At 41.1% G+C, this 15,189-nt stretch overlaps 1 protein-coding gene across 1 annotated transcript; it reads left to right on the top strand.

Annotated features, from left to right (window-relative positions):
• Positions 1-14,572, top strand: LOC115127157 (activated RNA polymerase II transcriptional coactivator p15-like). The gene is made up of 5 exons (XM_029656802.2): positions 1-130; positions 2,150-2,231; positions 4,912-5,040; positions 13,703-13,811; positions 14,190-14,572. Exons 2-5 carry the CDS (start codon positions 2,151-2,153, stop codon positions 14,267-14,269), a joined length of 399 nt encoding a protein of 132 aa, XP_029512662.2. The 5' UTR covers positions 1-130; position 2,150; the 3' UTR covers positions 14,270-14,572.
• Positions 14,573-15,189: the final 617 nt, after the last annotated feature.

Here is a 15,189-nt window from a genome sequence, read left to right as displayed (position 1 = left end):
TGAAAGGAAGATTTGGTAAACCGCGCAGGTTCTGACAAGACAAGAAATTATTGATTTGCAGGCCTTTATCTCGCGCCTTCACAGTATCCGCGTACACGACCCTCGAGCCTGATACAGTGAAATATTGCACGTAAGTACTGTATTGTTGTTACTATGTAGATGTTCTACCTGGAGCAAACAATGGTGCAAACCCAAATGCAACATTGTAGCCGTGCTGCAAGAGCTTTACAAACTCGATTGATCGTGATACATTGTTGGATTGTTGGTTAATTCAGGCCTACCTATCCAGAGTATGCGCGTGCTATTTTGTACAGTAAATCGACGAGCTGTGCAATAATTCGAGCGAATCCGTCCTAGATTGCAAATGGAAATAATAACCATAACATTTACTTGAATGTACACATTCGGTGGTCACGTGGACTACATCTGGGTCAGCGTGAGGGAACCCGTGTAGCATTTCTTTTTTTCTTTTTTAGGTTGGAAAATGTCCAGTGGAAATGTGGTTGATTTCTGTATATATCGACATCAGTTGTTTTACATCATAGTAAACGGTTTTACTTGTAGTAAACGGTTCTTTGCGGAGGGATATGGTTCTACCAATAACAATTGTTGATCAGAACCCCTTTTGGAAGACAAGGATCCTTTGTTAGGCAAAGTGTTCCATCTGAAACATTTAACATCATAAGAACCGTTTTTGGAAGAAAGGGTTCTTGGACGTTTTTTGGAAGGCATGGAGGGTGCTGCATATAACCATCTATAATGTTTCCCAGCATGTAGGGAGATTTTCAGAATAGTTTGTTTTTCTGTAAAATATGTTTTTGCATGTACATTGATTGGCTAATACATTTTATGCTACACAAAGATAAAGAACATACTGTTTTCTAAACTGATCCAATCTGTTGGTTTTATGGCACCCGTTACTTAGATGGTTGTTCCAGTTTAGATGACTGAGGAAGTCTCAGTAATTCAGACTTCCATAACCTGGCAATCATTCTGAATGCAGGTTGTGGGGATTAACAATTACACTTGTTGGATATGCTAACTATGGCTGGATTCCAATAGGAATTACACATCACTTTGCAAACCAGCACAATGTGACTTGAAGGCCCGTGGTGGCCTGTAAACCAGGAGATTCTGAACACCGCTGTGTTAAGAGTATAACTAGGCCACGGATAGAACAATGAGACAGATATTTCACTGGATGTATAGATGTGAAGCACCCGGTTGGCGTTTCCACTCACTATCAAATATGGTAGCAAGGGAAAGCCGGGGGCCGGCAGTGATGGAAAGAGATGGATTTAGGCCGACAATCTGTTAATTTACTCATCAATTAAGCATTTGATCTCAATACAGTTTTCTTTTCCCAAAACTACAATATGTTACGAACAGGGTGGACAAAGTTTTGTAGACTTTATCCCTTGCCAATGTTGGGTTGTTTAGAAGGCGTTCAAAGGCAAATTGAGTTATTGCACACATGCACGTTACAGAGTAGGCGTTCCCCAACGGAAATCTGGAAATGCATGCTAGAATGCGCCACTAGGATTTCGCTAGCTCGTGCTTGACTCTGCTAACCTCCTTGCTTGTTCTGCCCACTTTGGCTCATTTGTTCCCATTTGAAACGACAGGCTGTGGTTTAGTTAAACACATTTTTGACTAGTTCCTCAATGAAAGGTCTGATGATAAATGTAATGTTTTGTCCTAAATAATACAATTTTAAAGGCTGGTAAAGCTGGACCCGTTCATAGAGGGTTCTAGGAATAACCTTTAAATGACAAAATGGTTATTGTTCTAGGTAGAACCATATACAGGTGGCTCTTTGAGGAACCGCACATAGAGGGTTCTACCCAGAACTAAAAGGGTTCCCTTATGGGGACAAACCGAAGAACCCTGTATGGTTCTACTTAGCACCTTTTTTCTAAGAGTGCATTATAGACTAGGTCACTGATTATCATTAATCTGCTAACTACTGTATAGTGTTACTGCACACAGTAACAAACAGACATAATAAAGCGGATTATCAGAGTTTACGCTGCAATAGAACAAAATCATGCACTTTGGAATGTAGGTTTATTTTTGATAACATTGTGCATTGACGTCTTACGAAAGGATGGTATTTATTCAGTCATTGTATCATCTTTTTTTCCCCCAGGATGCCCAAGTCAAAGGAAGTTCTGTCATCTACTTCTGGCAGTGCCAGTGCCAGTGACTCAGACAGTGAGGCTGAGACCAAGGTAAAATTGAATCAAATTTTATTTGTCACATACACATGGTTAGCAGATGTTAATGCGAGTGTAGCGAAATGCTTGTGCTTCTAGTTTCGACAATGCAGTAAAATCCAACGAGTAATCTAATCTAACAACAATTACCTTATACACACAAGTGTAAAGGAATGAATAAGAATATGTACATAAAAATATATGAGTGATGGTATAGAACTGCATAGGCAAGATGCAGTAGATGGTATAGAGTACAGTATATACATATGAGATGAGTAATGTAAGATATGTAAACATATAAAAGTGGCTAGTGATACATTACATCAAGATGGCAAGATGCAGTAGATGGTATAGAATACAGTATATACATATGAGATGAGTAATGTAGTGTATGTAAACATTATATGAAGTGGCATTGTTTAAACAGACACCCCCTGCTCCTGTGTTGTATCCAAAGCCACAAAGTAAAGACATTGTGTTTCTGTCAAAAGAACTGAAAAGGACACAAATATTTAAAAATGCTCAGATCTACACTACCGTTCAAAAGTTTAGGGTCACTTAGAAATGCCTTTTTTTTTTAAAGAAAAGCAAAAGAAAGTCAATTAAAATAGCATGAAATTGATCAGAAATACAGTGTAGACATTGTTAATGTTGTAAATGACTATTGTAGCTGGAAACAGCTGTTTTTTAATGGAATATCTACATTTATCAGCAACCATCACTCCTGTGTGCCAATAGCACATTGTGTTAGCTAATCCAAGTTTATAATTTTTAAAAGGCTAATTGATCATTAGAAAACCCTTTTGCAATTATGTTAGCACAGCTGAAAACTGTTGACTCATTAAAGAAGCAATACAACTGTCATTCTTTAGACTAGTTGAGTATCTGGAGTATCAGCATTTGTGGGTTCGATTACAGGCTCAAAATGGCCAGAAACAAAGACCTTTCTTCTGAAACTCGTAAGTCTATTCTTTTTCTGAGAAATGAAGGCTATTCCACACGAGAAATTGCCAAGAAACTGAAGCTCTGGTACAACGCTGTGTACTACTCTCTTCACAGAACAGCGCAAACTGTCCCTAACCAGAATAGAAAGAGGTGTGGGAGGCCCCCCGGTGCACAACTGAGCAAGAGGACAAGTACATTAGTGTCTAGTTTGAGAAACGGACACCTCACAGGTCCTCAACTGGCAGCTTCATTAAATAGTACCCGCAAAACACTAGTCTCAATGTAAACAGTGAAGAGGCGACTCCAGGATGCTGGCCTTCTAGGCAGAGTTGCAAAGTAAAATCCATATCTCAGACTGGCTAATAAAAAGAAAAGATTAAGATGGGCAAAAGAAAACAGACACTGGACAGAGGATCTCTGCCTAGAAGGCCAGCATCCTGGAGTCGCCTCATCACTGTTGATGTTGACTAGTGTTTTGTGTGTACTATTTAATGAAGCTGTTAGTTGGGGACTTGTGAGGGATCTGTTTCTCAAACTAGACAATCTAATATACTTGTCCTCTTGCTCAGTTGTGCACCGGTGTCTCTTGTAATCCTCTTTCTCTTCTGGTTAGGCCAGTTTGTGCTGTTTAGTGAAGGGAGTAGTACACAGCATTGTACGGGATCTTCAGTTTTGTGTCAATTTCTCACATGGAATAGCCTTCATTTCTCAGAACAAGAATAGACTGAAGAGTTTCAGAAGAAAGGTCTTTGCTTCTGGCCATTTTGAGTCTGTAATCGAACCCGCAAATGTCGATACTCAACTAGTCTAAAGAATGCCCGTTTTATTGCTTCTTTAATGAGAACAACAGTTTTCAGCTGTGCTAACATAATAGCAAAAAGGTTTTCTAATGATCAATTAGGTTCTTAAAATGATAAACTTGGATTAGCTAACACAATGTGCCATTGGAACACAGGAGTGATGGTTGTTGATAATGGGCCTCTGTACGCTTATGTAGATATTCCATAAAAAATCTGCTGTCTCCAGCTACAATAGTCATTTACAACATTAACAATGTCTACACTGTATTTCTGATCAATTTGATGTTATTTTAATAGCAGAAAATGTGCTTTTCTTTTAAGAACAAGGACATTTCTAAGTCACCCCAAACTTTCAAACGGTAGTGTACCTAGATTCAAAGCCGGGTTTTTAATATGGCTGCATATATTAGATTTTTTAAATTTAAAGTCAGTTAAGAACATTCTTATTTACAATGCCAGCCAAACACGGACGACGCTGGGCCAATTGTGCGCCGCCCTATGCGACTCCCAATCACAGCCTGGATTTGAACTAGGGTATCTGTAATGACGCCTCTCACACTGAGAAGCAGGTTGACGTTTATTGGGATGAGTCATGTCCTTGAGGCAGAACTGAGCGATTTCTGCTAGATGGACCATCTGCAAAGTAAAATAGGGGCTATATTGTAAAAGTTAATGAAAACAAAAATGTGCTTTTTGGTCATAATTTTAAGGTTATGGTTAGGGTTAGCAGTGTGGTTAGGGTTAAGGCTAGCGTCAAGTTTAAATTCTGATTTTTATGACTTTGTGGCCTTGCCAGCTAGTGACCACTGCAGGGCTGCCTCCAGAACCAGATTCATGACGAAAAACGCTAACCTGCTACAGTTCATATTATAAATCAGAGGTTCGCCTTTTGTACTTTCAGAAGAGAAAGTCTATTTTTATATGTGTGGAAATGAACCCCCTGTTCATAGGCCAAGAAGAGAAAGCAAGCAGCGCCAGAGAAACTAGCATCTAAGAAACCGAAAGGAGGGGAGAGTTCCAAACCTGGTGGAACCTCCAAGGGAAGCAGCAACAAGGACAAGGACGACAACAAGTTCCAGGTAGGGAGATCCCAGCTCTGTGTTGCCGCTCGACCAGACTCCAGCACAGAGGAACACGGTGTCAGTCCATCCCCAGTACAAAAGATGCGACGTTCGTTGCATGTCGATATCCAACCTTTTGCATGCCATGGATGACATTTGAGGTCAAAGCATGCTGGTATGAAAACTACCCTCAAAATACGCAAAAATAGGCTTCTAGTTTGCACGTTATAGTTTTTTTGACTCAACTGTCTGCAGTTGGAGCTGAGACATTTGGAGGACGGGCAAGGAGAGACATCTCTAGCTCTCCGCTCCGTCCGCCCCGTAGTCGCAGTACTATTTGTTAAGTTCATGTTTGAAGTATCCCTATATTTCTGTTATTACGGGGCTGTCACTCTGTCAAGAGTGCGCCTGCGCGGGAAGGCTTGCTGTTGATGGACCTAGCCTGGCTGTGCGATGGCTACCTTGTAGTGCGTTCATACGCCATAGTAAACTTTGTTGAACTGGAACCTTGTCGTTGTGTCATTTCGAGTTAACATTGGTAGCAGAGGATGGTTAATAACTACAATGTGCCACCTCGCTTCGACAAGAAGAGGTTGTACGACAGTTGGAAAAATGAACTTGGAATCTGGACACGGGTTACTAATCGGGACACGAAAAAGCAAGCACTTGCGGTGCTATTATCGCTCGATGGAAGAGCGAGAGACACAGCACTGGAAATATCCGTTGAGGATTTGAACAAGGGTGGTGGTATGGGAACTTTGATCAGAGCACTGGATTCTGTATTTCTTAAAGAAGAGAAAGACCGTGCCTACGAGGCATATTCAAACTTTGACAGTGTTACGAGAGATATTTCGGTTGCAATGACGGACTAGACCATTGATTTCGAACAGAGGTACAATAGGATGCGCAAGTACGACATGGTTCAGTTGGCTTCGACTGCTTGTACTGTGCTGACTTTTGCATCAATGAGGTCGGCACTAAATAATAATGTTATTGACGTCTGTCACGCCAATAACAGATGGAATGCAAGTGAGTGACACAGCATATTACACTGAGCAGCAGAGAAAAGGCGCAAACAAGTCACGTTCTCAAGACAACCAGAAGGGGGCGCCAATTGCCCGGCACAAATCGACTGGGCAAATATGGAAGGAGATCAAAATGTGCTATTTGTCGAAGCACTTACCATTGGGTTACAGACAGGCCTCATAAAAATGAACAAGTTAATCTAACAGGAAAATGTGAAAACATAGAGCAGTGTAACACTACACTGTTCTCAAACTAATCTGCTTCTGATACTGAGATTTTTATAGTTGAATCCTTAGGCTCTGCTGTGATTGATACTGCATGTACACGGACAGTGTGTGGTGCAAAATGGCTTGATAGCTATGTCCGTGAACTAAATATGAAAGGGGTACAAAATATGATTGAGACACCAAGCAACAGAGCTTTCAAATTTGGAGATGGGAGAATCATCCATTCTACCAAGAGTTAAGATACCAGCAAAAATTGGTCAGTCTAAGTGTCACATTGAAACAGAGGTGGTCCCTACAGATACCCCCTTACAATTAAGCAAAGCTTCCCTCAAGAAGGGACTAGACATAAAAAAAAATGACACGGCAGTGATGTTTAAACAACCAGTGACTCTTGAACTTACTACCTCAGGCCACTATTGTGTCAACATTTTTAACAAAGACATTACACAGAGTCCATGCAAAAATGAGATTCTAATGGACACAGAGCACATGGAGATTCTGAAAGTCACAGACAACATGAACACAAAGAAAAACACTAAGTATTGTTAAAGCTTCACAAACAGTTTGGATATGCTACAGTTGACAGCCGTCAGAAAGTACTCAGCAGGTCAGGGAATAATGATGATGAGAGTATTTCCATTCTACAGCAGATATTTAACAGCTGTGAGACATGTCAAAAAGCCCAGACCAGCTGTTGGTTTGCCACTGGCTTCCAAGTACAATGAAACAGTGGCTGTATATCTACATGAGCTAGGACCAAGTGTGTGGTACCTTCACATAATCCACCACTTCGCACACTTCAGTGCTAGAAGCATTGTGAATAAAAGAAACACAGTGAAATGGTCAAGCACTTCATTCATTCCTGGATAAGTGTGCTTGCTTGGCCCGCCCCAGAAATTATACAGTGACAATGAGTGAAGCAAGGCAATGGATGTGACTGTAAAACAGCCCTAGATTGGGCTTTGAATGCAAGAAAACTCACTGCACAGTGTTCATGGTTACAGCCCATAGCAACTAGTGTTCGGGCAGAACCCTATCTTCCCTCTGTACTGGTTGACAAGCCACGAGCACTAGAAGGGACCAGTGTGGGTGCATGGGGGTGGGACAGCACCTTTCAGCACTACATGCAGCGAGAAAAGCGTCCACCGAAGCAGAGTGCTCAGAGAGAATTCGCAGGGCTCTGCGGAAACCGCTACGACCCACCGATGAGAAGTATGAGACTGGAAACAAAGTGTACTACAAACGAGTTGACTGTCAAGAGTGAAGTGGACCGGGAGTAGTCATTGGCCAAGATGGTGTGGTGATATTTGTGAGGCACGGAGGCACCATAGTCAGGGTGCACCCTAGTCAGGGTGCATCACTCAAGATTGCGGAAAGTAAATTATCAAGATTGATTCTCAGCAACAGCCCCTCTGTCTCCCAATGAAAAATGACAAAAAGGACACAGTAACAAACACAAACCTACCAGATGTCGCATCCAATGATATGGGCGCTGAAACTGACACAGGAAATGGAGCAGAGACCTTAAACCATGCCACAGATAATACTGTTGAGCGTTCAAATGAGGAAAACATTCAACAACAGCCACACGTGTTAAGAGAACATGGTTGTTCCAATCTGAAAGCTGGACAGAGAAAGTGGTATTCCACATACAGCAACCGTCATTGGACGAGCAGGAAAGGCAAAAGGAAAACACCAGAACTGGTACAACTTGCAGTACCAGCTACACTTTCTGTACTTGAAACAAAGGATGTGTCATTTGACTCAGCTAAGCTAGATGAGCTCAGTAATTGGATGAAAAATTGAGTATTTGAGGAAGTTTAAAGACATTAGCCAAAAGTGTCTCAACAAGGTGGGTGTATACCCTTTAAAGAATCCTTAACTGGAATAGTGCCTAAAGCACATCTAGAGCTGGCTGCTAAAGAACTCCCAAAAGACTCACTGACATGTACCTCAGAGTCACTCAGATTGCTGATGATGGTGATCTGCCAGAAGAAATGGAAACTGAATTCCATAGACATCAAATCTGCATTTTTGCAGGGAACAAAGCTGTCAAGGGACATTCACATCCGACCTCCGCCTGAAGCTAAGGGTGAAGGAACACTGTGGGAACTAAAACAGTGTGTGTCTGGACTGGCAGATGCATCACTCTACTGGTACAACAAAGTCAAGGCAACAATGCTGAATACAGGTGGAAAAATGTCACAAGTGGATCCTGCAGTCTTCTATTGGCTTGATCAAGACTGCAATGTGACTGGAGTACTTGCCTGTCATGTTTATGACTTTATCTGGGGTGGCTCACAGACCTTTGCTTCAACTGTGATTCCACACCTCAAAGCTGTTTTCCAGGTCGGCCGTGAGGAGCATGATAATGTTTATGTTGGCATAGAGTTAATGACAGTTGATGGAACAATACTGATGCAACAGGAGAGCTATATCAAGAATCTTCAACCCATTCATGTGGATTCTTCAAGAGCCGTACAAAGGAATTCCCCTCTGTGGAATTGAAGCGGATCAATTGAGGTCAAAGATAGGACAAATTCTATGGGTTGCTAGACAGAGTAGACCTGATGTTAATGTTTGATGGTTGCAACTTGGCATCTAACCACAAAACACGCCACTGTACAAACCATTCATGAGGCGAACAAAGTTGTTCGTCAACTGAAATCACAACAAGTGACTTTTTTAAAAAGTTTCAGCATGTTGGAAAAGATGACTTTTTGAAACTAGTTGTCTTCAGGGATGCTTCCCTAGGGAACCTTACAGATGGAGGCACGCATGGTGGGCATCTAATCGTGTTAATGGGTGAAGGAGGAAGATTCTCACCTATCTGTTGGCGGTCAAAAAGGATCAGAAGGGTTGTCCGAAGCACACTTGCTGGAGAAACACTTGCCCTTGTGGATGGAATTGACAACAGCTTGCAGACTGTCTGACTAAAAAAAGGAGCATCTGGTTTTGTGCTCCTATAGGCACTCAGTAAATGGAAAGTGGTAGCTTGAGTAATACAAAACTTTTTCACACAATCCATTTGTAATGGGGAACTTGAATAATACTTGGACATTTAATGATGTTGTTGATGTTTTATTTGTCTTTAAAGAAAAGTGGGAGACTGTCAAGTTCATGTTTTAAGTATCCCCATATTTCTGTTATTACGGGGCTATCACTCTGTCAAGAGTGTGCTTGCGCGGGAAGGCTTGCTGTTGATGGACCTAGCCTGGTGTGCGATGGCTACCTTGTAGTGTGTTCATACGGTATAGTAAACTTTGTTCAACTGGAACCTTGTCATTTCGAGTTAACAACACTATTTTCCTCCCTCGAGCTGGATGGCAGCTCTCCACTTTGTCCGTTGATACCAGTGACGTGTGAGGAGAAAGGGGTAGGCAAAATGGAGAACTGTTTGTCAAATACATTTTCCTACATTTTTATGTGCTAGTTAAGCACATAACCACGATTGTTTAGTCTTTAGCTCCTTAGCTAAGGCGTCATTGCAACAAAGGTAGTTAGCTACAGCGTTTAGTCAACTAAGCGAGCACACTTACTTGCCTGCACATGCTTTGATCTCCGCAACGGTAGTAGGTGCGAGTGCATTGACGAGCAAGGAAATGTGCGGTGTTGCGGTAGTTCATTCTGCCGCAGACGTGGCAGAGAGCGCTGTTCTGCTAATACTGTCCTTCACAGAAAGTTACAGTTGAAGGCGGAAGTTTGCATACACTTAGGTTGGAGTCATTAAAACTCGATTTTCAACCACTCCACAAATGTCTTGTTAACAAACTATAGTTTTGGCAAGTCAGTTAGGACATCTACTTTGTGCATGACACAAGTAATTTTTACAACTCAGTGCCTCTTTGCTTGACATCATGGAAATTAGCCAAGACCTCAGAAAAAATTATAAACCTCCACAAGTCTGGTTCATCCTTGGGAGCAATTTCCAAACGCCTGGTGGTACCACGTTCATCTGTACAAACAATAGTACGCAAGTATAAACACCATGGGACCACGCAGCTGCCATAACGCTCAGGAAGGAGACTCGTTCTGTCTCCTCGAGGTGAACGTATTTGGTACAAAAAGTGCAAATCAATCCCAGAACAACCGCAAAGGACCTTGTGAAGATGCTGGAGGAAACCAGTACAAAAGTATCGATATCCACAGTAAAATGAGACCTATGTCGTCATAACCGCTCAGCAAGGAAGAAGCCACTGCTCCAAAACCACCATCAAAAAGCCAGACTACGGTTTGCAACTGCAGATGGGGACAAAGATCATACCTTTTGGAGAAATGTCCTCTGGTCTGATGAAACAAAAATGGAACTGTTTGGCCATAATGACCATCGTTATGTTTGGAGGAAAAGGGGGAGGCTTGCAAGCCGAAGAACACCATCCCAGCCGTGAAGCACGGGGGTGGCAGCATCACATTGTGGGGGTGTTTTGCTGCAGGAGGGACTGGTGCACTTCACAAAATAGATGGCATCATGAGGAAGGAAAATGATGTGGATATATTGAAGCAACATCTCAAGACATCAGTCAGGAAGTTACAGCTTGGTCGAAACTTATTGTGGGAAGCTTGTGGAAGGCTACCCAAACCACTTGACCCAAGTTAAACCATTTAAAGGCAGTGCTACCAAATACTAATTGAGTATGTAATCTTCTGACCCACTGGGAATGTGATGAAAGAAAATGATGAAATAAATCATTCTCTTTATTATTATTTTGACATTTCACATTCTTAAAATAAAGTGGTGATCCTTACTGACGTAAGGACAAGGCATTTTGCCTAGGATTAAATGTCAGGAATTGTGATAAACCGAGTGTAAAAGTGTATGTAAACTTCCGACTTCGACTGTATGTTGCTGTTAAGGGTTAGTAGGCCTATGTTATTTAATCAGTTCTTGATCTGGTGTCGTCGTTATACACTGTAGCTGTATGTCAACAGTAGGCTTCTAATGATGTGATCCTATTCAGTTCACCGATGACAATAAGGCATGTTGAATGAATGGTAACCTAGAAGTCAAAACTAACTTGATGGGATGGAGATCCAGAAACAATACAGTAGGTCTAGTTCAGTTGTTTCATATTCCAAATAGCCTACAGTAAGTTAGACTACTGCATTGTATCCAGTAATTGAATTATTCAGATTTTCTCCCCAAACTAAATTAGGATGACAGTTTCCGTTGTCACTTCACTATCCACATAAAGGCACCTATTCATTTGAAATTATTACGCCAAGATTTGACATAGAAAAGTGTCATTAAGACCAACTCAATTTCTTTTAGGATCATACACAAGACTCAAGTGCTGTCTGCATGGTTGGATATATTTTTAGATTCTAGGTTTCAGGAAGTGTCAGTTAATGGTTTTTCAAAAATGCTAAATGCGCCAACTACCTGAGGGGGAAGTTGATGGACACCCTCCGGACCTCCCCCCTAACTAACTGTAGTCCTAAATCAGAGGGAGAACCCTGATTTTGTACATTTTAAACATGTTTCTAGTTAGCTACTGAAGGTCAACCAATTACCAAGTACCCATAAGTCTATATACATTCTTAGAAAAAAAGGTTCTTCAGCTGTCCCCATTGGAGAAAGCTTTTTTTCTTCCAGGTAGAACCCTTCTGGTTCCATGTACCTGGAACCAGAAGGGTTCTACCTGGAACCAAAAAGCTTTCTCCTTATGGGGACAGCTAAAGAACCCTTTTGGAACCTTTTTTTCTAAGAGTGTAGCGCAGGTCTGTGGCGGTCATGAAATTTTGTCAACCAGTGATTGTCTTTCAAATAACTGCCGGTCTCACGGTAATTGACCGTTAACTAACATAAACATATTTAGCTTCCACGCATAGCCTACGAGCCACTGGTGCGGACCTCAGGAACATCAAGCCTACATCAATTTAAAAAATAAGTAGGCTTCCGTTTAATATAGCCTACACCATCACAGTAAATCCAATATTTATTTTAGGCAGGGATAAAGAAACTTTATGATATGACAAAATGTAGCCTATTTCAGAAGAACAGAATAGCATATTCTGAGTTGTCATTATGTTAAGAACTGTCATTATGTCATTGTTAGGCCATATGGCTGTGGGCTACACTAGTTCATTTAGCAGACACGATTTGCTTAGAATTCCTGTGGCATTACTTTATATTTTTTAATAAGAAAAATACAATGAACATAGCTAAATAAAATCGAGAGGATATTCCCCCCCCCCTAAATGATTTCTGAGGGAGTGTGCGCGCATGTGGCTATTCTGTGTTGAGCGGTTAACAAACAGGTCCTCCTATATGCTTTATTTTGTAATTTTTTTTAAAGCAACCGTTAAGGCAAAATGTTTTGATTTCTAATACATTCTAAGGCTGCATGATGCGACAAATGATGACAAAAAAATATATATTTAAAAAAAAAAAGTTTAATGAAAGGGAACTGCTCTGCTCTGTTTCTTGTGCAGGCTACACACACTTCATCAGTCCCATTCACAATTTGACAAGCACTTGATCATATTCACATGCAATATTCTCAGTTGAATCTGGTCTTTATGTAATAATCTGGTCTTTACGAGTTGCTCCCGAGTTGCGCAGAGTTGCACTGCATCTTAGTGCTTGGGATGTCACTACAGACACCCTGGTTCAAATCCCGGCTGTAAAACAACTGGCTGTGATTGGGAGTCCCATAGGTCGGTGCACAATTGGGCCAGCTTTGTCCGGGTTTGGCCGGTGTAGGCCGTCATTGTAAATAAGAATTTGTTCTTAACTGACTTGCCTAGTTAAATAAAGGTTAAATAAAAAATGTACAAAAATAATAATATATGGAACAAATGTGTGCCGCTCTATGGGATTCCCAATCACGGCCGGATGTGATGCAGCCTGGATTTGAACCAGGTACGGCAACGACACCTCTTGTACTGAGATGCAGTGTCTTAGATCACTGCGACACTCGGGAGCCCGATACACAGCATGTGTGGAATTCTTTTTGAGTTAGAATTGCCCACAGACAAAAAAATATGTCCATAGCCCGCACTCGCATAGCGAAATGTAGGTTACATGCAGTATTTTTTATTTTTATATGCCTAATAGGCTACACTGTTTGGAAAGCAGATTAATGTGCTTAATTTCTACAAATTTCGCAATAGAGAAAGCTGAGATATGATTTTATTAAATAGTGGCCTGTCAGAACTGTTTTCAAACGGGATTGCTCAATGACGGGGCTTTTAAGAACACTAGGCTCTGTGGGCTCTGTGCTCTCCAACCATGCTTCAGGGGTCCTAGGCCTGTAGGATACGTATGGAGCTATTTGGCCACTTCAGTTGTGATACAAAACATTTAGGCCTATGGGCTAGGCTACATAATGAATGAGACTATGATTTTAGCATACTCATAAAAATGATTCAAAGTTGGAAGGTCTGCGATATGGTTGTCTTCACGTGCATCTTTTTGTTTATTTCAGATTGGGAAGATGAGGTATGTGAGTGTTCGTGAATTCAAAGGCAAGTGTCTGATTGACATCCGTGAGTACTGGATGGACCAGGAGGGAGAGATGAAGCCGGGCAGGAAAGGTAAGATTTGTCACAGCAGAACCCTGGCCCCCTGAGCCCACTGTCATGCAGTCACTCTACAAACACACATGGATTTGGAATGATGAATCATTGGTTGAAATAGTTTTATCGTCGTTTCGGTGCTTCGAACAATGAGTTAAACGGTTTATTGATGATTTATCAAATCCATGTGCCCTTTACAAACATTTTAAAAGGATAACAAATGTTAAGTGTTATCACAATTTCTATGTTTATTTTTTCCACCTCTGTTCTGAGATACAGTGGTACCCAGATGTCATATTTGACATCAAGCCCAGTGATGCTACTTTTCTGGATTCATTAACTGAACCTAGATCAGTTTACTTTCCTCTGTCTAACTTTCCTCTGTTCCGTGCCCAGGTATCTCACTAAACCCAGAGCAGTGGAACCAGCTGAAGGATCAAATCTCTGAGATCGACGACGCTGTGAAGGCGATATAAGAGGGAGGCCTCTGGTTGCCTGGGATTTACCATCCACAACCATACATTCTGTTTGTGTTCTTAACTTTGACACCATTTTTTATATTATTATTGAAACATTTTTAAAGGAAGAGACCCACATTTTTTTAAGTGACCGACCAAGACAACATTGTGTATATTTTAAGGTTTAAGTTTCTGTTTACTTCTTGTGCTGTGTTTGAAAACCCAATGTATGTTATGCTTGTTGAGTGCTTCAGATGTATGTGTGTTTGTGTCTTATTGGGTTTGCTATAATAAGTAATCAATAAAAGCCATTTAAAGGGACTATGTTTTGTTGAAATGTTTTTATTTATTTTATTTAACTAGGTAGGCTAGTTGAGAACAAGTTCTCATTTGCAACTGCGACCTGGCCAAGATATAGCATTGCAATTCAACACACAACAACACAGAGTTACACATGGAATAAACAAAACATACAGTCAATATAATACATTAGAAAAAGAAAACAAAAAAGTCTATATACAGTGAGTGCAAATGAGGTAAGATAAGGGTGTTAAAGGCAATAAATAGGCCATGGTGGCGAAGTAATTACAATATAGCAATTAAAACTGGAATGGTAGATGTGGAGAAGATGAATGTGCAAGTAGAGATACTGGGGTACAAAGGAGCAATATAAATAAATACAGTATGGGGATGAGGTAGATAGATGGGCTATGTACAGGTGCAGTGATCTGTGAGTTGCTCTGACAGCTGGTGCTTAACGCTAGTGAGGGAGATATGAGTCTCAAGCTTCAGTGATTTTTTTTTTTGCAGTTTGTTCCAGTTATTGGCAGCAGAGGAAGGAAAGGCGACCAAAGGAGGAACTGGCTTTGGGGGTGGCCAGTGAGCTAAACCCACTGGAGTGCGTGCTATGGTGCTATTATTACAGTAGTTTGTATCAC

Source organism: Oncorhynchus nerka, linkage group LG4 (genome assembly GCF_034236695.1).
Source record: "Oncorhynchus nerka isolate Pitt River linkage group LG4, Oner_Uvic_2.0, whole genome shotgun sequence".
Taxonomy (NCBI): Eukaryota; Metazoa; Chordata; class Actinopteri; order Salmoniformes; family Salmonidae; genus Oncorhynchus; species Oncorhynchus nerka.
This window is presented reverse-complemented; position numbering and strand designations above follow the sequence as displayed.